The sequence below is a fragment of the Episyrphus balteatus genome, chromosome 3, assembly GCF_945859705.1.
Source record: "Episyrphus balteatus chromosome 3, idEpiBalt1.1, whole genome shotgun sequence".
NCBI classification, from domain to species: domain Eukaryota; kingdom Metazoa; phylum Arthropoda; class Insecta; order Diptera; family Syrphidae; genus Episyrphus; species Episyrphus balteatus.
Window position 1 is genome coordinate 48,446,431 of NC_079136.1, and position 27,272 is coordinate 48,473,702.

The window sequence follows — 27,272 nt, forward strand, 5'->3', positions numbered from 1 at the left end:
GTTTATGGAAATAATATCTTTTAGAAAAAAACTGTTCAACTGGCTTACTTACCACGATTTACATCAGTAGTTGATGCTGATGCAGGATTTGTTGTTTCTTCAGGAATGACTGTTGTGTTTCCTAGAAAAATGAAATAATGGAGTAGTTGTTAAAACGAAAAAAAAAACATTATTAAAATAGAAAGTAGATTGCCCTAAAGTTGATGGAGAAAAGAGGTTGTCTGTAAAGCCGGTTTACGGACGATGATTTTACGTGATAACGTCGTAAGAAAACAGGTTGTGTGCTTTTAAAATGAGCCATTTGAAGGGTTTATTTATTTCAAACAATCATAATTTACAAGAAAAAGCTAAAAAAAATACCTTTTTTCTTTTCTCATTATATTAATTTTTTTTATTTTAAAAGCTCACAAAAAAAAAATTATACCATTAAAAAGCCAAATATTTCTTGTAAATAATAAAACCATTTTTAAATTTTTACAATGAGCAAAAAGTATTAAAATAATTTATTTAAAACAATCATTTTCATCAAAAAAAAAACAAAGAAAACATGTAAATTTATCTTCTCACGCTATTAAATCCTTATTTTTTTTAATTATTGTCTTAGCTAAAAATATATATATAGATCAAGTCTATGAGACATCTACAAAAAGAGCTAGAATTTTTTAAACTCGATGAAATTTCATCAAAAAAAGCAAAAAAACATTTATTTTTATGTTCTCATGCTATTAAATGAATTATTTCCCTAACATGTGAAAGCTTATTGTTTCACCTTTCAAATGACGTATCAATCTCATTTCAAAGATGCCTACAACGGAAGTTAGAATTTTTTAAAGTCAACCATGTGGAATTTCCAGACTGAGATTACGGTACTTCCCACACTGGTGGCTGTTCATGGCGCAACAGATCTCCACTGCACAGTGGTACCGGTTTCTAAGAAGGGCGGCCATAGGGGATTATGGTTAGGATAGCAACAAAATATACTTGAATATGTGCGAGAATATATTTTTTTAGCAATAAAAAATGAATTAATTTAAAAACAATTGTTTTATAAAGAAATCTTGTATATATTTAATAACAAAATGTAAAAAGAAGCCTTGAATCTACATACAAACAAATGATAAGTTATTTTTTAAAATTATTTATTTGGTTTTTTTTTTTTCAATTTCAGTCATAATTTTTATGTTACATTTCAGATTTAAAGCTTGCTTAATATCATATATTTTTATAAAAATATGTGCAAAAACTTAAGGAAAACATAAAAACTTTAAAAAAAAAAATTTTTTTGAAAAAGTTTTAAATATGAGAAATATGGGTAAAATTGAAACAATGAGTGTGAAAGAGTCAGTCGTAGCCCGTCGCACTTATTCGCAGACAGATTCAATTGTTTAAGAAACTACACGTGCTAGAGAAAATTTATATATATGAATCATGTATTTATATTGATGACAACATAGTTAAAAGTTTCGGTAAAGTGAGAAGAAAAACAAAAGTATGGAATTTGAACCTGTCCTTTTCTAGTCTGTTTTTTATTGAAAATTTTAAATAAAATAGAATTGTAAACTCTTTAAATAAAGTACATACCTTCAACTTTAAGTTCCATAACAAAAAAAAAACTTTAAAAATAATTTTAACCGAAAAATACACTTAAAAGTTTAAGTTGATTCGGGACCAAAAATAAAGCATTGAAATCAGACTTTTTTCGACAACTTTTCATGGTCGATATGAAAAGTTCCGTTATTTTCTCATAAGGCTGAGTGGACCACGTAAAAATCGGGTTATCGTTTACAAATCGGTGAATAACTTTTACATTTTTAAAGATAATTGAATGAAATAAATTTTATTATTTAGGTAATAAACAAGGCTAAATATCTTCATCCCCATAATTTCCAAATTTGTCCACTTGTAATTAAGAGAGAACAAAACATGATAAAATTTTCGTTGTTTTAGAACGACCTGAATGACATTGGTTTGTTTCTTAGTTGGACTAAAATTTTTATTTTTTTTATTTCTATTTTGGATTGAGGTTGAATCAAACTACGGAGTAAAACTATTTTGAAAAACTAAAAATGTATTTTTCATAGAAAAAAATTAATCGAAACTGAAGCTATTTTTCCTTATGTTACAATGTTTGAACATGTGTAACTTCTGCAATTATTAATAAAATTCATCGAAATAAAAAGAAATAAGTAACTCAACTCAAATACTAACACATTGATTAAAAATTAAAAAAACATTGATGTTAAAAAGTCATTTTTTCTTAACTTTTTTAAAACAAAGTGATTTAATTTCTTTGTTTTTCAAAGTATGATTTTGATTTTTATTTTATTTAAAAGCTTAGTTTATTGACTATGGAGTAAAGGTATATTTTGTTGGAAAATATTATTTTGTAACCCTCCAATCGCTTTTAAAGGAGTCCCAAAAACAATAAACTGTACTAAGAAACCAGAATTTTTAGATTTTTTGTTATATTTTTTTTATTTTTTTTCATTATTTTTTCTATCAATATCAAGTTAGAAAACAAGAATTGCTAAAATAGTTTTCTTACAATTAATTTTTGAAAAAGAGTCTACTTTCCATTTTTTTCCTCAGAAATTCATGGAATGCGTATGTATTGGAATTTGTAGTTCAAACAAATTCCGCTGGCGCTAGTTGTATCTCTCTCTTTATTATCTTCTATTTTGTTTCTACATGATCTCTCGCACTCGCTCTGTCGAGTGGTTGTTTGGTGGTATAAAGAATAAGATGAACTTAGGTATCTGCATTCTAAATATACATAAAAAAGGACTGGCGCCAGGCAAGCTCATCGCGCATGCAAAGTGTTGTTGTTTTTTCGCCAAAATGATAGGATACAGGAAATGGATCTCTCGCACGTTCGCAATATATGGTATCTGGTGTTGCGTGGTAGGTATATGGAATAGGATAAACGAGTTTTTTTTTTTTGTATTCTTATTTTTTTTTAAACTGGTTTATTTATCTCTTTCATAAATTTATGATGTTGCATGTTAGGTATTCTTCTGAGCAACTGTATGGATATATTTTTTTCTATGAAAAAAAAAAAAAATTGGAAAGACAGGCGGTCTGTAATGTTATTCGCATTATAATACAATAAATTTTCGAATTTGAATTTATAGATGAAATTGTCTTTTTCTGTGAAATCGCGCACAACTATTCTACTTCTCAATTACTTCATTTGTATAATTTTATAAAAGAAAGTTTTATATTATAACGTCAGAAACAAGTATTGTCATATTTGTCGGCTCAACGAAACAAAAAACTCCCCAGCTAAAGACCATAATATATGTGCAACAAAAATCATATCGGGCCTTCAACAAAAATGGAGTCAGATATTTTAATAGAAGGTTTCAAATATTGCTACGCAAAATATGGTGTAGTTTTTAACAGTTTTATTGCTGATGGTGATAGCAATGTATACAAGAAACTTCTTGAAGCTAAGCCTTATCCAAACCTTACCATAAAAAAAATTGAATGTGTTAACCACCTATACCGAAATTTAAGAAAAAAACTAATAGACCTGACAAAAAACACTAAATATAATATTGTGTCTCGAAAAACTCTTGGATCGAAAGCAGACAACATAATAAAAGGTATAAAAAGTGCAGTGCGAATACCATAACAAAGAAAAAAAAAGTCGATCAGATTCCTGCGCCTACGAACACTTGCAAAAGTTATATAGAATACCAAGTGATGTATGTACATAGATGCGCAGAAAGATAGAAAAATTCAACACTGAATATCATACCATTTTTTTCTTCATAAATATACCTACCATGACTCTTGCACATAGAGTCGGAAAACGAAAACACAAGTGAATTCGGTTGCGCAAAGCAAAACCGCAATATACACTTGCAAGGCTTGCAACCTTTTTTTTTGCTATTTCCTTGATGCTGATTTCTTTTTTCTACCTAAATAGACTTTAATTTTATGACTTTGGTTCTCTAGAAAGGGAAAGAGAATGCAAATAAAGATACCGAGAGAGAACTGAGTTGAGATGACGTTGAACGTGAGAGATGTATGGCGAAGAAAGGTCACTAATACACACAAACTCATTTACATGAAGTCTGAGTTCGTCATTCGGGGACACCCACTCTTAAAGAATAGGCTTTTTATAACAAATATAACGAAAAATGACGTCATTATATTGACATCGATATTTCGGCCTATGGCCTACTACGGAACCACTGTGCACTGGTGGTATGATGTTTTTTGCAAGTTTCTTGATTTAACATTATGTAGCTTGTAGTTAGTCTAGCGTTATGTGTGATATACCAATTGAAAGGTAATTGTATCAGGATGGTCATAAATGTTTAATCAAATTTCTATCTGCTCTTGGTAAAAAGTTATAACCTGTTGAATTCAAAAATTTTATTTTACCGTTATCTCAAAATCGTGTTCACGAAAATGATTGAAATTTCGCACACATATAGTCGTAGTCATGGACTATCATTACTCTATAAATATTCCTCTATCTATTAAAGAAAAAATAAAAAACGATGAAAATCGGTTAAAAACGGCCAAAAAACCAGTTTTTTTAAAACTTATTTTTCTACGTATTCAGTCAAAACTCTTTTAACGATTCCAATTTTGCACATTTATGCGCATTTATCAGCCTTACATGTTCTATATAACTTGAGATTTTTTGAACGCTCCAAAAAAATCTAATAATCAAAAACTACCCAAAAATACCCCTAAAAAAGTAGGTATTTTTCAAAAATTCATATTTCGAAACGCAGAGTGTTGGAAAAAAATCCGTGTGAGACTCCTAATTTTTTTTTCCTTCATCTTTCACCTGGCACCTTTAGAATTGTCAAAAAAAATTTCCCCTACCCATAATCAACATTTTGTCATACCCACAACACCTGATCAACGTTCAAACAAAACATTAAAGCGGAGTTCCAGAATTTTTTAGAATTTTTTCTTAAATGTAGTTATCCTTAAATTAATCTCATCTATCTATAACAAAAAGAATCAACTCTCTATGACCACGCGTTTAGATTTTAGCCCAAATTTCATCTTTCCGTTTTACCCCTGTTTACCTTATTAAATGACGGAATTTTTAAAAATCCTTCATTTGGATTAGGCTTTAGATTATTACCTTTCAAATAAGCTTTAGGAGATTTTTGTATCTCTAATAGTTTATTTTTAATTTTGAATTTAAATTTTTTTGCCGGACTGCGAAAGTGCGAGAGTGTAACGCTAGAAAATGGCATCACTATTTTGTGGTGGCTGCCATGGTTCATCGATTTATAAGACGTTATCACGTCAAAAAACCCATAGAAAACAAATATGATTTTTGTTTTTCAAAAACTATTTCCCGAATTAGCAATGTAGAATCTCAAATTCTAATTATAGAGTATTTTTACATGCAAAACTATTTTCAGGAAAGTCACATTTTAATCATTAACTTTCTCCTTCTTGGTAACTATTCGGCGCATTTTGAGCAAAATAAGGGATTGCACAAGACAAATTGGAGAAATCTCAACATTTTCTTCAATAGTTTAGTTTTTGAAAAAAAAAATCGAAATAACAAACAGCTGGGTTCTAGACGCAAGTGAAATTGAATGGAAATAAAAATGAATTTAGAATTTGTATTGATTTCCGAGCGAAAATGAAATTGTTCAATCTGGTAGTTCTGATTTTTGGCACATTTATTGTTAATGGTTATGCCCCAAATAGCTGATTTTTTTTTTGAAGGAGTCGTTTTGTTAAATAAATAATGTCGCTATTCCTTACTCTTAAATACGAGAGCAATTCGCAATTCAAAGTGAAAAAATGCTTAGGGTTGCCAACCATTGTACCCGTTACGGTATCATGGCCTTAAAGTTTTCAAAAGGTGAATAGTTCCAATTTTTGGACGTGTTATTTGGATATTAACCCTCTTGACAGTTAAAATCTTCCAAAATCTAGGAAAGACTCTGTCTATCATAAAAATAAAATGCACAAATGAATAGCCGACATTTAGGGCAAAACTTTGTTAAATAAATTTTTTTTTTGTTATTTGACTTTTTTGAAAAAAAAATAAAAATGCAGTTTCATTGCAATTTCTTTGAATATTAAAATTGCAAAGTTAAATCAAAATCGTTAGAGCCGTTGTTGAGAAAAATTGCAATAACTCATTAATGATGTACGGGAAGAGCTGACATCAGCGATTTAAAAAAAAAGTAAATACCATATTTTCAATAGATATCCGTATTTTTGAGAAAAACTAAAAACGCATTTTTGTTGGAACTATGTACAGCAGTACGTGTGTTAAATTTAATCAAAATCGTTAGAGCCGTTTTCGAGAAAATTGCAATAACTCGAAAATTTTGTATGGGAGTTATATGTTCTAAGCGAGATATTAGAAAAATAAAAAAAAAACGATTCTATGGAATAACGTAAAAATCATCTGTACCAAGTTTCAAGCAAATCCTTCCATCCACTTAGGCCCTAGCTCTATGTAGAGATGGACGCCCAGACTCACAGACACGGACGGCATGACGAAAACCACTTTTTTGATCCTCTCCATCATCGTAATTTTGGTTTCGATTAAAACCTCAAATTTTTTTTTCTACACGAAACGCAATACTTGCCCTATAGATACGGTGGCCATATTTCTAGGAGCGAAACGCGGGACAGATACAAAATTTTTGGGATTGTTTTGAAAATACTGACTCTTCACAAAAATTATACTTAATTTTTTCCTAATTTTGATATCAAGATTTCATAAATCATTTTATAGTATATTTTCGTTGAAACCATTTAAAAAATCAATAAGTTATAACTGTTAATTTCAAAAAATAATATTTTTTTAATCAAAATCGTGAGAGCTGTTTTTTAAGGTTTTAATTTTATTTTAAATTATTTTGAAATTTTTTAATCTTTAATTTAACTTTTAACATGTTCTTAAATGTTTTGAAATTTAGCTGGGTTTTTACTCTTCAACATTTTCATTATTCAAAAATAAAACTTTTTCTGTTGTAGATTTTCAACTTGACAAACACAAGCTGGAATTGAATAATTGAAGAAAAGTTTTAAAAACTAATGTTTTTATCCGAAAAATTATAAAAGCTTTTATTTCCCATCTACCGTTTTCTAGTTTTCCGTATAATACAGTAAAATAAGGAGAAAAAAGGGGTAAATCTCGGAATGAATGTTAGTAGAAATTTTTTTTGCTCAATATCTTTCTTTTACCATTCTATAACATATCTCAAAAGTCTAGAAAAATCTCATGTCCGCTTGTCGCGATTTCAAGGTCAAATCGCGAAATGGAGATTTTCAAAATTAGCAAAAATAGGCTATGGTATTATATACACATATGATACATGATTTCAAGGTATTTTTTAATGCTGATTCCAAAAAATCTAAAATCAAGACAATCTGACGTCTCTGGAAAAAGTAATACCTGTTTTTCATCTGTCAACTCATATTATTATAACAGTTGCAAACTTACTACCGAAAAACCCTTAAAAGTTATGGTAGATGAACCAAATTTTGCATGAAGATTTTAGAATCCATCATTATTAAAAATCAAAACAATCCATTACAAAAAATATATATACCTACGAAATAATGGTATTTTTTGATGGAGGGGCAAATTTTAGGATATGCACTAAAGAAGATTCTTGTTCATCTTAGGAATAAGTGCTAATAGGCTAATTTTTTCATTTGAATCTTTGTTTGGATATTCTTTAACTACCCTCAAAAATCTAAAAAAATCTCATGTCCGCAAGTCCTAATTTTCTTGGTTTGAAGATAAGGTGCAGATTTGAAAAAATTGAAAAACTACTCTTCAGATATTTGTGTCAGATCAACATGAATAAGGTACATTACTTTTCAGGGATGGTCATATTGATTTGTTTGTGGGTTTTGTTGGAATCAGCGTTAAAAAATACCTTGAAATGATATGGGTTATGTTGGTATACATATAAGAATCTAAAATTTTCTTATTATTTTTTTTAAATCTGCACCTAACTTAGCTTAACCTGGAAAATAAGAACTTGCGGTCATGAGATTTTTTTAGATTTTTGACATAAGTTATAGAATATCCAAACAAAGATAGAAACAAAAAAATTAGCCTATTAGCACTAATTCCAAGATTGTACCAGGATGTTTTTTAGTGCACATCCCAAAATTTCCCCTTTTCTCCAAAAATACCATTTTGTCATAGATATAAATGTTTTTTTGCATTGCATTGTTTTGATTCTTAATGATAATGGATATGAAAACCTTCATGCAAAATATGATTCCGCTACCATTACTTTTAAGGGTTTTTCGGTAGTAAGATAGCAACTGTTATAATAATATGGGTTGAAAGATGAAAAACAGGTATAACTTTTTTCAGAGACGTCAGATTGCCTTGATTTTAGATTTTTTGGAATCAGCATTAAAAAATACCTTGAAATCATGTATCATATGTGTATATAATACCATAGCCTATTTTTGCTAATTTTGAAAATCTCCATTTCGCGATTTGACCTTGAAATCGCGACAAGCGGACATGAGATTTTTCTAGACTTTTGAGATATGTTATAGAATGGCAAAAGGAAGATATTGAGCAAAAAAAATTTCTACTAACATTCATTCCGAGGTTAAATCCTTATTTGACTGGATTAGTACAAAGTATTTAAATTTTTATGAACAAATCAGAGATTGTGCAAATACGGGACAAATTACAAAATACGGGACACTTATACGTCCCGGGATTCTTCAATAAAAACCCGGGACAAGCTTTAGAAATACGGGACAGTCCTGGGGAAACCGGGACGGATGGTCACCGTACCTATAAAGCAAGTAAAAATGCACAAGATTGCAGCAAAATCACTAAAGACTGGAAAAATCGGTTTTTTTTTACATTTTTACATCTTTTGCATTTCTAACAATTAAGCGTTCAACAATCTACGTTCAAAATCTTTGGATGTTTATTAAGCCAAAAACCATTTCTACAGAAAGGACAAGGTTACTGGACTAGAAGTTCTACCTTTCAATTCATTCTTATGTACATCTCCTTGTATATGACATACATAGGAGTGTTTGCAGTAAAAACCTGGTCATAAGTCGATTTTCTGAAAATCAAAATTGACACCAAAAAGTTTAGCAAAGTGGGTGCAAAATAAACATGTGTCAATATGCTGCACTCATTTTTTTGTTTTTCAATCGCGTCTTGTTAAAAAATGAGTTCAAAGTTAACTGTTACATCTACCTCATTTTTATTTGAATGCGAAGTATTTTGGTAAGTGTTATTCTATATGCGATATCAAAGTGTTGTGAGAGAAATCTAAAAAAATTTAAATGGAGAATTCTTCTTTAGTTATTTATTAACGATATTAATAAAGTTTTGAAAATGTTAGATGGTTTTTTCTATTTTAATTCGGGCTTAGAACTAGTATCTAAAAGCTTGATATTTTTGGTAAGTTATTATTTGAACTTTAATGATTTTGTTTTAGTATACCCCGTTATTCTGCGATGAATTGAATCTTATGAATTAGTTTATATATTCTTTAACACAATGCAACAAAAATTGGGTGCTCTTAGGTGCTCTTTAGAGAATTGAGGATCAATTAGTTTTTCACTTTCTGATAGAAAATACTCCTTACTCTATGCAACGTTTTCTATTTTTAAATTAAATTTACTGATGTTATTAGTGTATTTTATTTTGGGTGATCTTAATTAAGGTTGGGGAAGAGAGAAAAGAAACTGAGAATTGCGTATTAGGGATGAGGAAAAAAATTTGAGAAAAATAATGTCGACAGGCGGAGTACAGGCCTTTAATCAATTTTTTTAGTTTTCGGTAAAAAAAATAAAAATAACAAAAACTAGGTTTATATTGTATTTTCTTGTAGGAATACTCATTATAAACAGAAATAATAACAAAAACCACGAAAAATAATTATGGCCAGGTTTTTGATGACAATACTCCTATGTGCGAATGTGTCACGCTGCAGCTTGACCATTCTGTCAAATATGCATGGAGGAATTTAGCGGAATTTATTTTTTTTTAAATAATTTTATCCAACCCTTACAAAATCAGTAATAAAACCCCGTACACAAGATAGTTTCATTTTAACCTTTTATAATTCCGGTATCCGGTATCCTAATTTTAATAAAGCCTAAATTAGCGAACCAGCACATTAAAGGCCATTTTTGCTGAATCGAAACTTAAATAATTTATGTTGAACATAAACTATTATTCTCTACTTTTTTCTCTGCGTAAACTGTCACATAAGGATTTATGTTGCACTTCGATGCAGCAAATAGCTCTTAAGTGTTTTCTCACAAACTGAGGGAAAAAAAGCAATAAAAAAACTTTTACATCTTTGAATTAAAGTTGAAACAACTTTGAAAAAAAATGTAAACAATTTTGTCAGATTTCAGCTTAAATTGCAGTTTGACACCTTTATTTTCAACAGTAAGTTGGCTTGATGGTAAAGTATTCGACTAGAAAAGCAGGGTCGATCACAGTCAGTTTTTTTTATCTTAAATGTGGGCTTTTTTGAAAAGTTCCATCCAAAATTTGACCGGTTTTCCGAAAAATTAGGTTTTAATACAACAAATTTCACTATTCTTCAACTATCAATTGACAGTTGACAATCGCAATGTTTTTGCTATGCTTTTTCTTTAAAAGCCACTTAAAAATAACTCAGTTTTATGCACTTTGATTTAAAAATTATTGTCTTCGATGCAAAATCATGCCGAAAAATAGTTAAATCAAAGTGGTTTTCATTGATATTAAGTTGTTTTTACCCTCAGTGTATAGCAAGTATTTTAAATACTTTTATTTATTTACTTGGTCTGTGAATTTAGAATAAAACTTGAAAGAATCAATTTAAGTCAATACAATAGAGCATTGAAAGCAAATAATTCGATTAAGTTGATTATCATTCATCGATGAAGAACAATTTTCAAGACTGAAAAATGTGAATAAAATACAATCGAATTTTTCGTGCATAGAGCAGTCAACTGGAAAAGGAAAATCTTAACGAAATTTTTGTTTATAGTTTTATGTGATTTTTCGTTTGGCCACAGCGTGGAAAACTTATCATGAACAGCTCATCTCATTGCTTGATTAAATGTTGCCTGTGATGTCACCAGTGGCGTATCCAGAAAAAAATTTGGGGGGGGGGGGGGCTGAAAATTTTTTCATCTTTGATCGAGAGAAAAGCGCTGTGCTGTGGTACTGAAAGTCGTATAGTAGCATTTTACTGCTCCCGACAACTTCGTACTACTGTCTCCTTTCACATTCAAAGTAGCTATTGTTTATAGTAATCTTAAAAAAAAACACTTTTTCGTTCGAACTTTTTCATGTGCCGAATTCAAAACTGTTTACAGATTTATTCCTATCACGTCTAGTTTTTGAGCTATACTCATCACTTTTTTCGGTATAAATGCCCATATTTCCGCAATTCGACTGAAAGTGAACTGGCATCACTTTTCAATTTCACGTGAAATTGAACTTCGATCGATTTCGAAAACTTCGAAAATGCTTCGAACTGTCAAAACTGAAGGATCATCCATTTTTATTTTGTTTCTAAAGGTTAATTACTGCTACTTTGAACATGGATGCAATTTTATTGACAACTTTATTGGAAAAAAGCAGAATTTAAAAGAAAAAAATAAGAAGTCACATTTTGCGAGACATATGAAATATGTAAGTGAAATGCAGAACATGGGCGATATTATTGCAAATTTTCAAATAAAAATGAATTAGATAAAGTGTTAAGCGAATGAGGTTGCAAACACAGAGGCATTATATTTCATGCCTCATGTGTTATGTTTTTTGTATTAAATTAACAACAAATAAACATTACAAAACAATAAAAACATAAGTTTTGATAATATTTTGTCCAAAAATTGGAGATTCATTTAAAAAGATACCAAGTTCACGAGCAGAAACAAAGCCAATTGAATTCGATCAGAAAATCGAAATGAGCGAAAAAATTTAGAACACCTAATTTCACTATCGGCAACGCAAGTGAATGCTCAAAAAGTGAAATACAGAACGTAAAAGTCTCAAAAACTAATTTTCAATGAAATTCTTTTGATGTTTAATCCGAAATATATATTTTTTAATAATATGTTCCTTTTTTAATACAAATCAGAAGCACAAACTGGAATTTGCTTAAATAAACCATTAGTTATGTTGACCACTAAGAAATTGAGATATAAAAAAATTTGTATTTCCAATATCTTTGAGAAAAATATTATTTTTGAAAAAAAGTACCTAATATACTCAAGACAATAAAATACGACGTGATTGCATAAGAAGCTTTGCAAAATTTAACGGTGATGTAAACAAATTATTTGAAGAATTCTGAATTGGACTAAAATAATGAAAATCCCAAACCTCAACGTCAACTAAGGCACTTACTCAAACAAACACAAACAACCATTTTAGAATTTGGAGGGGGCTCGATCATTTGGGCTGCCTCTAAATCTCTACGATTTACGAAGAAGTTTCAGTTAATCATGTAGATTATGATGAAATCAGCTAAATAGTAACATGATTTTGGAGGCTTGGGGGGGGGGGGGGGGGCTTGAGCCCCCTGAGCCCCCCCCCCCCCCCCTCAATACGCCACTGGATGTCACTGTCTCTTTTCAACACTTTTTGAGAAATTTTTATTGTATTTCGTTGGATAAGATTTAAAAAAACAATTGAATCTAAGCATCAGCCATGTCGAAATTTTACTCAAACATCTACAAGTCTTAAGAGATTTTTGTGATGAAACGCTCAAGTATTTGCTTTATGATTTTGTTGGCTTGTATGGGGAAAGCTTAAATTTCAGCAAATGCTTTTCCCGTTTCGATTTAGTCAAATGGCGACATTAACTTACGAACAATCTTGCTCTGAATGATGAGTATGATTTCCATCTTTAAACTCTATTTAACAACATATCATGAATAAAAATTATACCTACTCTATCATTTTACTATTCTAAACTAGCGTTTCCAAAAATATCTTCTTTAGCAAATAACTTATTTCATAATTTAACTAAAATCGTTTTATTTTTTTTTATTAAAAACACAAACATAACCACCATATATTCCAATCAATATAGTAAAAAATAACATAATAGAGCCTTTCTTCATTCGCTTTCTTTTTTCTGTCTCCTTTAACCTCCTTTTTTACACCAGCAAAAATTCTTGTGGTGTTTCAAAGACACCAGAATGAAAAAAAAAAAAAAATTCAATATTCTTTCTATGTCATGCCACATCGAATAGCCTCTAATGAAATTTGCTGATACTATAAGTGTCTACGTGCATTCTGCTCATCATAAAATGGTGGGTAGCAGAAAATTCACGCAAATTCTTATAACATCATCGTCGTTGTCGTATAGCGGCCGTTTTTGTTGGTCGTCGTCGTCGCACACAAAAAATAAAATAAACGTAAAGCAAATAAACCCATCTGTGGAAATTCGGAAGGAAATTCAAATAAAAGAAACCGAAAAAAAATATGTATATCCTGTCCATCTTCGGTTTTTTTTTCATTCTTCTTCGTCGAAGAAGGAACTCTAACATTTTCTCGTAATTTTTTTTTTCTTTTTCAAGTTAACCCAACAACACATTCAATTACCATTCTCATCAGCTATTGATTTTCTATCTGCTTCCGTTGCCATTGCCACGGACGAGTGCGAATGTTCCTTCTCATCATCTTCATCGTCAGCAGCTACCACCGCCAACGTTGCTGCTGCTTCAGCTGGTTCTACTGATGACGACGATGGTGGTTCTAGTTCTTCAACGTCCTGCGTTGGTTCTTTGAACTCAATCGAACTAAAGTCAGCAACGGCGCCAACAACATCGACACCAACACCATTCTCACCATCTTCATCGCCATCGCCATCTGAAACCTCCTCACGTTGTCGTCGACTTTGTGCCGATGCCAATCGATTTTCCCTTCCTTCTTGGCCGTCGGCCAGCATTTGTATTGTAGACGATGATGTGTAAGATGCCGCCTCCGATACATTATCCACATCGTCCTGGACAAGTTTGACGGTGGCAGCAGCGGCGACTGCGGCGGCTGTAGTCGCCGCTGCTAAAGCAGTGCCCAAGTCCTTATCCTTCTTAAGTTTTATTTTATTTGAAAAAAGTCTTCGCATTGTCCTTTGGATAATTATGGCCGCAGTGAATGCTGAAAGGGTCTGGGACTCCTCGACCTGAGTCTGGTTAGGGTTACCCTCATTTTCTTTCTTTCTAGCCACATACCTTCGGAAGTACCGTTGAATGACATAGATCGCATTTTGGTACTTCTCATCGGCATAAGGGTTCTCGGCTTCTGGCGCTGGTGCCAGGACATCCTCCTCATTAATCGATTCCATTGCCTGGAAGCTTGCCATTATATCGGCCTTTGATTTTCTCGGCTGAGGAATGGCTTGGATTTTGATTGGCTTCTGGCATATGTAACCGCAATTTGACGGTACAGCAAAACGTTGTTGTCCATCAAAGAAATTCTCGAACGCTGTAAATTCTTCATAACCTTTATCCAATCGGCCATCACGTTCGAGAATTAGTTTCTCGAAGTGAACTATAGCAAATTCATAGATGTTTTCCGGCTTATCTCGAAGGACCTCTTTGGCAAGGTCTTTCATAAGTTCTATGAGTCCTTTGGGGACATGGGGAGTTAATAGAGGCATTTTTTTCTTAACTTTTATTAAATTTTTTATATTTTTTCACGAATTTTATTCAAACTATACGAGTACCGTTTTCACGAAAAGTTAGATCAATACTGGATATGATTTGGCGAAAATACCAAACTTGCATAAGGACTAACGAAACTGTTACCAGGGGTAACCATGACCAAAACAAAGACATATTGCCGGTGGCTGCTTACGACCTATTTACAACAGTTCAACCCTTGCAAAGTTATACCTATACGTTCACATGAGAAAGGAAAAGGTAATTGGAAGAGCAATTACCGGAACGACAATGAAGGTCATTCCAAAGTGGCCACAGACACAATTGACACAGTGGCCATCGCATGTTAGTGGCAGCGCTTTGGGACAGGTCAGATAATATCCCTTTTTTTTTCTGGGTCGTTACACACATTCACTCGAATTCGATTCGTGTGAGCTAAAGGGAAAGTTAAACATCGGAATTTAGATGTGTGATGACAATAATTACCAACCCCATACCCCCGAGGGTATTTGAATTTTATTTGTATTCCCATTTTAATGGCAATTTGTTGCATTTCCATGGCACGCAGAAAAGTTTTTTTTATTTTATTTTTCTTTATTTTTTATATATTCCCCATCACCACCGCCATTATTTGAAGTTATCATCATCATCGTTAGCTTCAACAATGCGACATATGATGGGAATGTCTTGCACTTTAGTTGGATTACCAACTTTTGTAGTAGTGTCAAGTGTTTGGGCTATAAGTTTCTTTTTGAATTGTTGCCACTTGCGTGTTGCAAGAAAATCTTGAAACAGTAATTCACGTGACGGAATTGTTGAGTCTAAATAGAATCGCATACGTTGCCAGATATTTCCGGGGTTTTGATCCTTTTCAAGGAGCCAAAAACGTGGTATGAGTAGACATTGAACTGTTGTTCGTGCCATAATAACACGATGTTCAAGTTGTTCGCCTAAGCCAAAGATTCCGCCATAGGTGAGGGATCCAACGTCTATGAAGTGACTTTCAAGTTTTGTAGTCAAAGAAGAGGGTTCCTGCAAAGGAAGGTGTGTAGTTTAATATAATTTGAACAAAAGTTTAAATGAGTTAAACGAACGCAAGTAGGTACCTACTTGTTTTGATGTGCTCAAGGTTGTCGACCTTCTTTGTTGTTGGGAATTTAGAGATTTTATTGATAAACGATTTATTGCTTCTTCGTAAATGGGAATTGAGTCTTTTCTCTCGTTGACATTTGTACTAAGGTCTACACCGCACATTAGGGCGTATTTTTTGTAGTCGGATTTGCGGGCCTGTAAGTAAAACAAATTGAATATTATTATCATTATAATAGTTTTGGCTGAGCAAGTAAACCGGTTGGACAAATGAAATGGTAACGGAGTTACGAATAACAGAGTTACGCGCGACAGAGTTACAGATCAAATCAGATCAGATCAAATAACACCCATTTTCGCTTTACTCATTTAGTTCTGACCAATGAGAAAAATGTTAATCTCTTGTTTGTATTTCCATAATACCATATCGTTCCTCGCAATTGTTGCCAACCCAAAAATCACATGTCATAGCTTAACATAAATTTAGAATTCGTAACTCTAGTTTTTCGTAACTTCAGTTTCGCGTAACTTTGACGCTCGTAACTCTGTCGCCCGTAACTCTGGTATTCGTAACTTCGTCCGTTTCCCATTCTCTCTCATTGCTTTAGATTTTTAGGATAGATTTTTTGCGCTCCTATAACCTTCTTCCAAGCATGTTCTGGGATGTAATCTATGGGTTTGAGGAGAAAAAAGCACGCTAGTTGGCATGTAGTTTACAAATTGGGTATTTGGAAGATAGTGCAAAACATTTTTCACAGTGCGTAAATATAAGTGTTATTTTGTGCATTAGAAGATAACAGTGAGAGAAGGAAGACTTTTAAGAACCTTTTTGTGTGCTTTATCCCTGTTCTATAACTTTATCACTGGCGATAAACGTCTCTAAAATCCATTTTCGCAAAGCAATTTTTTTTAATTCAGAATTTATGAGATGTGAACTAAATTTCTTTCATTTTGTTGCGATAAAATGGATTTTAAAGTCATTTAAACATTTTATCGCCAGTGATACAAGTTACAGAACCAGGGCACTGGTTACCCAGACTAAATGTACCATGTATATTGTTAATTTTTTTTTGAAATTGTATAAGAAAACGTATGTCATCGGGGGAAACTGGAGACATCCCCCTAGATCAAAAGTTTAGGCTCTAAATAGGAAGTGAGCAAAAATACTTTCTCCATACAAAAATTTGAAACTTTTAACTTAATTTTTTTTTTTGTCGAGATAAATTACATGTTTTTAAAATGTTATTTGATCTTGGACGGATAATAATTCTTTTAAAAGATTACTTTCAAAATTTTACGTTTTGTAAAATGTTTTTTTTTTTTAATTTTATTTCCATTTTTTAAGTTATTAGTTGTTGTTTTTGTAGACTTTTTAGGGTTTTCTTAACAAAATACAAAAACCTATGACAATTTTTGATGCAGTTTTAGTGGGTTTTAAGTTTTTTAAATATTGCGTTAAAAAAATGTGTGTAAAAATAAAAAAATTTAATGCGTTTACTACATTTGAAATTATTATAACATGAGCTTTTTGGACTTTTTTTAAGTTTAAGAACTACAACAAATTTGTTTGCAATTATTATATTGGATTTTGTGTAGAAATTATTAAAAAAATGAGAAGACTAAAAAACGTGTAGTATTTTTATTACATACTTTTTAGTTTTTACCTAAATTTTTGATATTTTTTATGTACCTAATGTTTTTTTGTTTGTATTTTTGAATGCAATATTTTAATTAAAAATTCGGATTGACAAAAAAATCAACAATAACAGTTAGAAATAAAGTAAAGTTTCATAAGACTAACTGACAAGCAGCGAATTGTAACTACGCACAGTGCGGTATTTTGGTCTCAAACCTGGCCAAAAATATTTGGGCACATTTTCCACATCAAATTGGTACCAAATGACAAAAAAGTTATTAGGAAGGAAAAATTTTGCTTATCCACTTACATCCCGATTAGCCGGGAGAACAAAAAATATTAAAAATCATAAAATGCACGTACAAACCTGGTGCTATAACTTTTCTTAATGTTAGTAATTTATTCTTTATTTTATTTTTTGACTCAAGTTGTTTCATTGAATAGTTTTTGAGAAAATAAGTTTTAAAGATGAAATTTAGAAAAAAAAATATGTATTTCCGTTTTTTAATTGATTTTTTATAAGATTTTGCATTATTTTATGACATGGTAGTTTTTAATCAAATACTAAAGATTTCATTCTAATAAATATTAAAGTTCCTAAGAATAATAAAAAAAATGAAACATAGTTTTTTCCCGGAAAACCCGTTTTTTTTTAATTTGCATTCAAATTTTTTTATATCTAAAGAATATTGTGTTCAAATTGAAGATCTATTGGCCAAGTTATGAGTATTTTAATACTTTGCTTACGAACGTTTTAGTCTAGAGTTCAAAACTTTAAATCTTTCTCCCCACAACTAATGTATTCAAAGCCGGTGCCTCTCATAACTTCAAAACTACTGTACCGATTCTTTTGAAATTTGGAACACTATATTTCTTTATATATTTCCATAGGTATCCCTCTAGAAAAATAATAGATAATATAAAAATCTATAAGTAAGAGTCGCTATTGAGGAGTTTTTTTTCAAAGGGGTCTTTATTTTCGGTGGTGCAAACTTGGGCAAACTCTTGAAATGCAAGATTGTTCTACATATCCAGCAACTCAATAATATATAGGTTATGCAATGTTGTGGCGTGTTGCGCTATTTTAAAAACACTAATGTTAAAAAAAAAAAAAACTTCAACCCCTCCGTTTGAAAAAATAGAGTTGCATAAACAATTAAATTTTAAATAAGAATACCATTCATACCTTGACTGTCGATATCCATATCAAAATTTTTTACCAAAATCACTTTGAAGTAAAAAAAAAACCACTTAGAAAATTCACTTTTTTTTTTAATCGAAGAAAAATTCGTGTTTACCTAACAAATAGTCGTTTATTTATGTATTTGTGAGGTGGAGCTTTTCATGGGAAAGGGATACAACAAACAACAAAATTCGCATTTCCAGCCAGAAATAGACAAGAGTTTCACTCAAGTTCTTTCTGTTATTATTCATACATATATTTTAACAACTCTTATAATTTGATTTGCTTTAAGTATGAACCAGTTCTGGATCCGCCGTTGGTTCTGATGTTATTGAATTTTGACGCCTTTTTCATAGAACCAAAACCACTGTTACTCGTTCGTTTATTTTTGCTTTATAGACTATAGGGCAAGTATTGGTTGTCGAAAAAAATTGAGGTTTTAATCGAAACCAACATTACGATGATTGAGAATTCCGAAAAAAAGGGTCTCGCAATTCCGTCTGTGCGTCCATCTATACACATTTCCACAGCCTAAACGCCAGGACGGATTTTCTTCAAATATGGTACAGATGATTTTTATAGAATTCTGAAAGTTGATTTTTTTTTGTTTTTTTTTATATCGCACTTAGAAAGTGTACCTCCCATACAAATTTTTCAAGTTATACCAAATATCTCGAAAACGGCTCTAACGATTTGGATTAAACTTTGCAGACGCAATACTCAAAGCAATTGCAAAACAGCGTTTTAAGTTGTTTTTTTTTTTTTTTTTTAAAGGCATATACATTTTTTTTTTATTTAACCAAATTTTGCCCTAAATGTCGGCTCTTCCCCAACATCAATGAAATTTCTTTTTAATTTATATAGATATAGAAGCAATTCTTAAAATCTACAAGTTAACTAACATAAAAGTACTCGGAACTGCAAGAGCAAGTACGTGCGAAGTGCGAACCAGTCGTGTATTTTATTTTTTTTTTTAGACGACTCAATTTTTTGGAAAGGGGTTGTCTTGTCTGTTTGGTGATGATTTCTCTAAAATTGCACATAATCTTTTTTTGAAAATATTGGGAAATATGCAAATACGTTCATTATATGAAAATATACATTTTTTAAAACGATTTCACTAAGTTTAAACGAAAATTAAAATATGTTTAAAAATTTCAATAAAAGACCAAATATCTCCTACGTTGTAAAAAAAACAGTAAAGAAGACTCATGAATTCATATGAATGAAAACATAAATTTCTGTTTCAGAATTTTTTTTTTTTTTTCATGTAACCCCTAAAATACTTTCTAATAAGAATTAAGGTATAAATCCTGTTTGGATCATATTTTTTTTTATCATAATTAAAACACAAACCTAACTTAATGACAAAATCACAAAAATTATACTTATAACCAATACGATTTTTTAGATGAAATTAATCCATCTCAGAAATTTATTTTGAATTCATATAAATATATTTTTAATCAATATACATATAGGTACAGTACCTTTCTATAAACTCCAGCCACTTCCTCATCCACATTTTGATCTTCTTCTGAATCCAATGAAGAACGAACCGACTCATCATCGCCACCAGCTCCATCTATTCTGCCTTCTGTCTTAGATTTATTGAGTTTCTTCAAAATCTCTTCATTAGTCAGAACACTAAACATCAATGAAGACTCTCCGTCTTGAATATCCAAAAGGCTGTATGATTTCTTTTTTCCTTTCTCACTAACCTACCACAAAACTTTATTACACATAAACACTCTCAAACACACAATAACAAACCTTCATCTTCAAACACTGCAAAATCATACACTGACCACTAATCACAAAATGGACATAGCTCAAAGGTCCTTTATCTTCATAATAAATCGTCTCCAATGGTTCATATTGCTTCAATAATCCAACTTTACAAGCATAAACTATCTAAAAAGTTAAGTGAGTTTAGATAGGATCACGATATATAAACTAAAAATCTCCTTTTGATGCACCTGATGTAAATTCCAATCTTTGAAATAATCAAACGCTGCCAGAGCGATTTTCTTCTCTTGCCATTGTTTTTCCATAAAAGGACGAAGAATTTGATCAAAATCCTCCTCGTAAACAATCAAGAGTTCCACATCGTCTGAAAGTAGTTCACAGATTAAACCCAGCCAATATGATTTGCATTTGCAAAAAAATATCGTATCCTACCTTTAACTCTCTGCGAGGCGAGGTATTAAAAAACATATTTTTGTGAGTCTAGTTACAATTGAATCAGATAAGAATATGGATCCATTGAGATTGGAAGGGGTGCTTTTTCTGTTTTTGGGGGTTTCCTCATTTCGTTATGGTTTTTTTTTGTATTCCTTCCTCACTTTACTCCTGTAGTCCTCAGACAACTGATTGAAAGGCAACAATTCGTTATAGTTTCAGCAAAAGGATATAAACCCTGATTTGGAGGCTCTCTCCCAGAAATGATTGCAATCTCGCAAAACAGCCTATATAAAAGCTTGTGGTAGCAGTCTTCTAGTTGATGGTGTAGGCGGCCTATAGCGACGACGACGGATACGGAAAGGAACACCATCAGGATGTTTCTGATGTATACACATAACAGACGATACAAATCGATTTGCTATGAATTTTGATTAGTAGAAAAATATTTCCCATTTTGTACAGTGCAAAAGTTCTTATGTCGGCGGAGGAGCTCTATCGGAGTTATGAGTAGTCACGCAAAGTCTTTATTTTTTGGGAAAACTTCTATATTTCAATTGGATCTTATATATGAGAGAGAAGGTTACACGAACTACTATCTGATAGCATGGCTGAAAGGTATATAGAGAGAGGTTATATGCCTGGTGTGCTTACGTTTTTACGTTCATGGTACTACGTGCATACGATAAAATGGACTATTTGAGTAATTTTTTGATATAAAACACAATTAGATAAGTGAGCAAGCACAAGAGTGCTGAGGTTCTCATAATATGGAATTATGGAAATGAAAATGGTCTTGAGAACTGTTTTACGAGTGAGTTGGGGTTAAGGGTTGACAAAAGTATGTAGGAGGGTGTGATAAAAAGACAGGAGCTTCCACTTATTATTACATTGGATTAAAGAGTCGTAAAAAAGTTTTCTTTACCTACCATAAGAAATTATATCAATTTGGCAATGAGTTCAAGGATGTTCGAAAACAAAACATCAATTGAAATATTTACTTGCATGGAATTGAATATTGTTGTTTTGGTGACATAATTTGGATGCAGGGAATTTCATAACACAAAAGTTGCATAAGTGTCAATTTATTTACAGCACGAAAATTCAATCTTTTTTTCTTTGACAATATTTTTTTTTTTTAAAGTAGAAAACATGCAATAAAAGCACGATGGGAAAATTTATGAAACAGGTATCAAGGTAATTGTGTAACAAATTTTGGTACTTTTATTTTTTGACGAATTTATTTTAATATGACTTACTTGTAGCTTTACATGTTTGTTCTCTGAGGCAACGTTCAATTAATTCAATTTCTCCAATACAATCTCCAGGACCACTAATGTAATCGAGTTTTTCTTCGTACTTCTTTTTGTCCTAAAATATTTTAAGCAATTAATTGCTAAAAATTTCAGACACAATGCAGTTAATTTTTACCGGATCATAAATGGTACGGGTGACTTCAACCTCTCCAGTCAAAATAAAATACACAGCAACAGGTTCACAGCCTTCTTTAATGATTGTACGTCCAGGATTAAGGTAAATAAATTTTACAACCGTTGAAAGGCGGGCTCTTATTTTCTAAAAAAAAAAATGCAAAACTTAATTTTGATAATACTTTGCACCATTAAGGATAAATCGATTTTTTCACGGATTGTTTTACTACTAATCTTAACTAATATTTCTTTTTATGAAAATCTTTCTTTATGGAAACACTTTCATTTATATAGTGGAGTAACTAAAGCTCAAAAATTGGCAATATTAGGGAACCCGGCCGAACAGCTTAGATTTTGATGATCTTTTTTTTCAAACGTCGGTAATTTAAAATACTTTAAAGTCTATAGATTAAAAATTGCCGGTGTTGCCGTTTTGATTTTTTAAATTTAATTGAAGATTTTTGTGAACAAAAACAAATTTTTTTCAAACATTTTTCTTAAATTTCATAAATTAATTGATGCCAAAAGATTGTCTAGGAAATTCAAGGAAAAAAAACATATGGGAGTGAGGGACAATCTTCCATAGTTCAAGCGATAGATGCAATTTTCTTATTAATTGACTTCAAACACAAAAAAAATATTTGAACACAACGGCAACACCTACAATATTCAAATATACATTGTTTAAAAGCTAGAAGCTTAGTCATATATGTAAAATTAAAATTAAGTTCATTGAATGAACGGCTTTTGAAAGAATGGTAATTGAACTCAGATTTTTGAAAAAAAAAAAAATTATTGAAAAAATTTGAACATGTCGTTTTTTAAACTTGGTCGTAATATAAAATGCATTTATTTTCAAATTTTTTTGGCCGCATTTATTATGATTTCAAATTATAAAAGGAAATGTCAATATGTATTACGGTCAATGAAAAAAATTAAAAAGTATTTCATTTTCGAAGAACTTTTTTTAATAAAAGTTTTGAAAAAATGTAACTTATTTTTTTTTTAAAGTTCAACATCTAAACATAAAATTATTTTTTATTCATTTAATAACCCTTACTGTTGAAAGTTAAATAGCAAAAATTTAAAGTTCCTATTTACCACAGTCTTTGAGAAAATTAATTATTTCAATGCAAAAATTCAGTTTTAATAAAAAAAAAAACCATTGAAATTGAAGTAATTTTTCATTTTTTTTTTTCAAAAGTGTGATATATTTTACCTTTTTTGCTTCGATATTCAACTGATAATATTTATGGCCAAACACTTTTTTTAAATTAATTCATATTTTATTAGAAAAAGTTTGGAAAAAAGTCATTTTTAATTTTTCTAATAACATTTTTTTTTTAATTCTGAGTTTGAGGACCATTTTTTCAAAAAGTCTTGATCAAATTTAGTGGATTTAAATTTAAGAGATAAGAATGAGCTTCTGGCTTTTTAAAAATGTATTTTAAAATATTGTAGGTGTTGCCGTTGTTTTCAAAATATTTTTTTTTATGTTTAAGGTCAGAATGTTAGAAAATTGCATTTATCGCTTAAACGATGGAAGATTGTCCCTTACTGCCTTTTATATATTTTCCTTAAATTACCTAGAGAATCTTTTGCTATCATTTGTTTTATGAAATTTAAGCAAAAAAATGGTTTTGTTAAAAAAAAATTTAATTTTAATTTTAAAAAACAATACGGCAACACCGGCAATTTTTACTCTATAGACCTTAAAGTATTTTTAATTACCTACGTTTGAAAAAAAAATCGTCAAAATCAGAGCTGTTCGGCCGGGTTCTCTAATAATTTGCTTTAGTTACTCTACTATTAACTAATATTTCTTTTTATGAAAATCTTTCTTTATGAAAACACTTTCATTTATAGCTCTTATCAATTGATTAATTTTAAATAGCATTTACAGTAATAAAAATTTAAACAAAAAGTTTTGCTTGAAAACTTTTGAATACAAGTAGTTATAAGACAATTTGATTTTTTTGATTTTGTTGAGAAAACGGCAACACCATTTTTTTTAAATTACACTGGCCAACAATTTTCAACTTTTAAGATCTTTCCAGAAAGATTTATCACAACAAAAACATTACTGTTAAAAAAAGAGCCAAGTTCTCCTGTGTTGAAATTATGCTGGCACAAAAAGTACTGAGATATAAAAAGTGTACCAAGTTCTAAAGTTTGGTTTCAAATTTGTAAAATTTTGATTGTTTACTTGACAATTTTTCTTTTAATTACCGATTTTTAAAAGTTATTTCAAAAATTGCCAAGTAATTTTATTGATACAAATTTGAAACCAAACTTTAGAACTTGTTACACTTTTATATCTCAGTACTTTTTGTGCCAGCATAATTTCAACATAGGAGAACTTGGCTCTTTTTTAACAGTAATGTTTTTGTTGTGATTTCACTATTTTTTTAAAGGTATTGCTGTAGAATTTAAAATCTCTATATTTGATGAAAATTCAGCGAAAATGGGTTACCACGTCCCCAGTCTAAAATTCTCAGATTTTTTCCTTTGTATAAACTACCAGCTCTACCATTCTACCAAATTTCAAGATTCTACGTTAATCAGAAGTGCTCTATAATAATTGATGAAAATTCGGCGAAAATGGGCGGTTACCACACCCCCTGAATTGAAAATCTCAAATTTTCAATTTTTTCCTTTGTATACACCACAAGTCCCATCACCGTGTAAAATTTCAAGTTAAAAAATTTGATAGCGGGAAGTGCTGTATAATTTTGATGATCTGTCAGTGAGTCATTGAGTCAGTGAATCAGTGAGTCAGTTACGGTTTTTGCAATTTTTGAAGCCCTATATCTCAGAAACTACTCATCGTAAGAAGCTGAAATTTTGTGAGGAGTTTAAGTCGAAAAAGCGACATTAAAAATCAATTGATCACAACTTTTTTGTTTTGATAGATAGATAAATGAAATTTATACAGTAGATAGGTAATTAAGTAAATTATAATAGTGCAAAATTTCAATTAATTTCATGTTCAAAATTCTGAGATAACGGTGAAAAGATGTTCTTTTTCTAAAAACGTTTTATCTTTCGATCTAGAGCACATAACACATAACCTTTCATTTGATATATCACACATAATGGTACAAGTTATATAATCTTTAATTGAAAAACTTGAAAAATACCTCAAAACAACTGTGAAGATCTGTTGCCGATGACCAGCCACCAGTGTAGGAAGTACCGTAATCTCAGTTTGAAATTTCGACATGGTTGGCTTTAAAAAATTCTTACTTTTTTTGTAGGCATGGTAGAAATATGATTGAAGCGTCATATAAAAGGTGAAATAATAATGATATATAAAATTTATTATATGTAGGTTGTCATTTAAAAAATGGATTAAATGGCGTTAGAAGAGAAAAGAGATTGATTGTTTTGATTTTTTTATGAAAACTAATTGGGTTAAAAAAATTCTAGCTCTTTTTGTAGATGTTGTATAGACATGGTCGATATAAATATTTTGAGCTGAAACAATAAGCTTTCAGATGGTATAAAATTTATTGTAGGTTGTCATATAAAAAAAGTAATGGACTAAAAAAAAGTTACATATATTTTTTCGTTTTTTTTTTTTTTTTTGCAAGAAAAATGATTTTTGAGGCTTCACTTCAACCACGAGTGAATTGCACACATGATTTTTTTTTACATTGACATTTATTCTTCTGATAGTTTACTGACGATTGAAAAATCAGGGCTAAATTTAAACATATTTTATTTTATTCCAGAGTAGAACCTTATTTGCGACACTTTTTTCATTTTGGACAAACATTTAATTTTGATTATAAAAAAGTTTGAATTTCACCTCTAAAGAATCAGACAAAATCCGTAACTATCAAGTTAAAAGCGAATAGCTCCATTTATTTGGGCTAGCTGCAGCTCAGGATAGAGCCAGGCAGACAGAATCGCAGAAACCATCTGTTTGCATTCTCTCTGTTGTCATTATGACATGTCCGATTGTTAATCTGAGTTAATTTTTTCAAGAATTTTAAACCTGCTCTATAATATCTAATAATTTTCGAAGGAGTCGGTACTGAGTATTAAAAACCGTTTGTCACTTTTTTTTTCAAGCTTACCGGAGGAAATTTTGCAAAGCATGTTAAATTGAGCATTAAGTTAACCAATTTCTTTCTATCTTCAACTGTTCTCATCCAAACAGGCGTTCGAATAAGTGCTTTCTCCTTTAAATGTTCAAATATACAAAAAAAAGTGTATTAAAGATGTATACTTATTGTGTATCAACAATAACAACATCCTACAGCCATAGTTAGAATTCCAATTTTTCTCTCCTGTCGCACCAACATGGCAATATTTTTCTTGATATTCGTTGAGATTTTTTGTTCCTCTATGTCCTGCAGCCATGATTTATTGAAGATAACCATACGAATGAGAGCTCGAAAGCGCATTCGAACTTGCTTGCGTCTTTTTAATAATTCTGCCTGTAGAATAATATTATGTACATATAAATAAAGGCTTGGCCACACCGGAGGGTACGCGGTAGCGGTAAGGGTAGCGGCAACGATATTTGTATTAAAAAAATTCCACACCCGAACGTTGATGTGTCAGTTTGGAATTTTTTCCATACAAATACCCGTACCGTTACCTGTACCTCTACCGCGTACCCTCCGGTGTGGCCAAGCCTTAAAAAGGTTATTGCTCTTCTGTGTGTGTAAAATTCTAACATACATCTTTGGCTCTTTTATTCATTTTGTTGGTTCAATTCTATTAAAGTTGAAATATTTTAGAGAAAAGTCAATATTATTTAAATTAGTTTTGTTGCTTTTAAATGTTTTTTTTATAAAATAAAATTAAGAGTCAAAATTTTTAGATAAGATTTTCTAAAATTGAATTTCTTCTACTTTATTCATCAATTTTTAAAAGAGAAATATTATTAAAACAGAAATATTTTACTGGTCACTGTGGTGTATGAGTAACATTTTTTTTAATGAACAAAAAACAATTATTGTTACTTTAAAGTTTTGTGTTTGTGATGCTTAAGCTACTTAACAAACAAACTTTTAACCTAAATTAAATACCAAAGAAGGTATGTTTTCAATGTTTATTCGATGTGTAGACAATCGCAGGTACAGCCATAAAAATATACTCCCCAGATTTTCTGAGA

The 27,272-nt window shown here is 30.8% G+C and overlaps 2 protein-coding genes across 2 annotated transcripts in view; both read right to left on the minus strand.

Moving 5' to 3' along the window:
* Window positions 1-14,997, minus strand: part of LOC129914984 (kinesin-related protein 4-like) — a 19,767-nt gene extending 4,770 nt beyond the window's left edge. Inside the window, exons 1-2 of the mRNA XM_055994438.1 lie at window positions 13,568-14,997; window positions 63-121 (exon numbers count right to left, since the gene is read on the minus strand). Of these exons, the coding sequence (XP_055850413.1) occupies window positions 63-121; window positions 13,568-14,624 (1,116 nt within the window). The 5' untranslated portion in view covers window positions 14,625-14,997. The remainder of the gene's footprint in view (window positions 1-62; window positions 122-13,567) is intronic.
* Window positions 14,998-15,136: 139 nt separating this feature from the next.
* On the minus strand, window positions 15,137-26,966 carry LOC129916637 (uncharacterized). Its single transcript, XM_055996729.1, has 10 exons — window positions 26,837-26,966; window positions 26,410-26,589; window positions 26,227-26,331; window positions 22,146-22,289; window positions 21,974-22,085; window positions 20,513-20,646; window positions 20,307-20,447; window positions 20,024-20,254; window positions 15,736-15,912; window positions 15,137-15,657 (listed from the first exon to the last, which is right to left on the minus strand). The coding sequence occupies exons 1-10, from the start codon at window positions 26,855-26,857 to the stop codon at window positions 15,253-15,255; spliced, it is 1,650 nt and encodes a 549-aa protein (XP_055852704.1). The 5' UTR covers window positions 26,858-26,966; the 3' UTR covers window positions 15,137-15,252.
* Window positions 26,967-27,272: the final 306 nt, after the last annotated feature.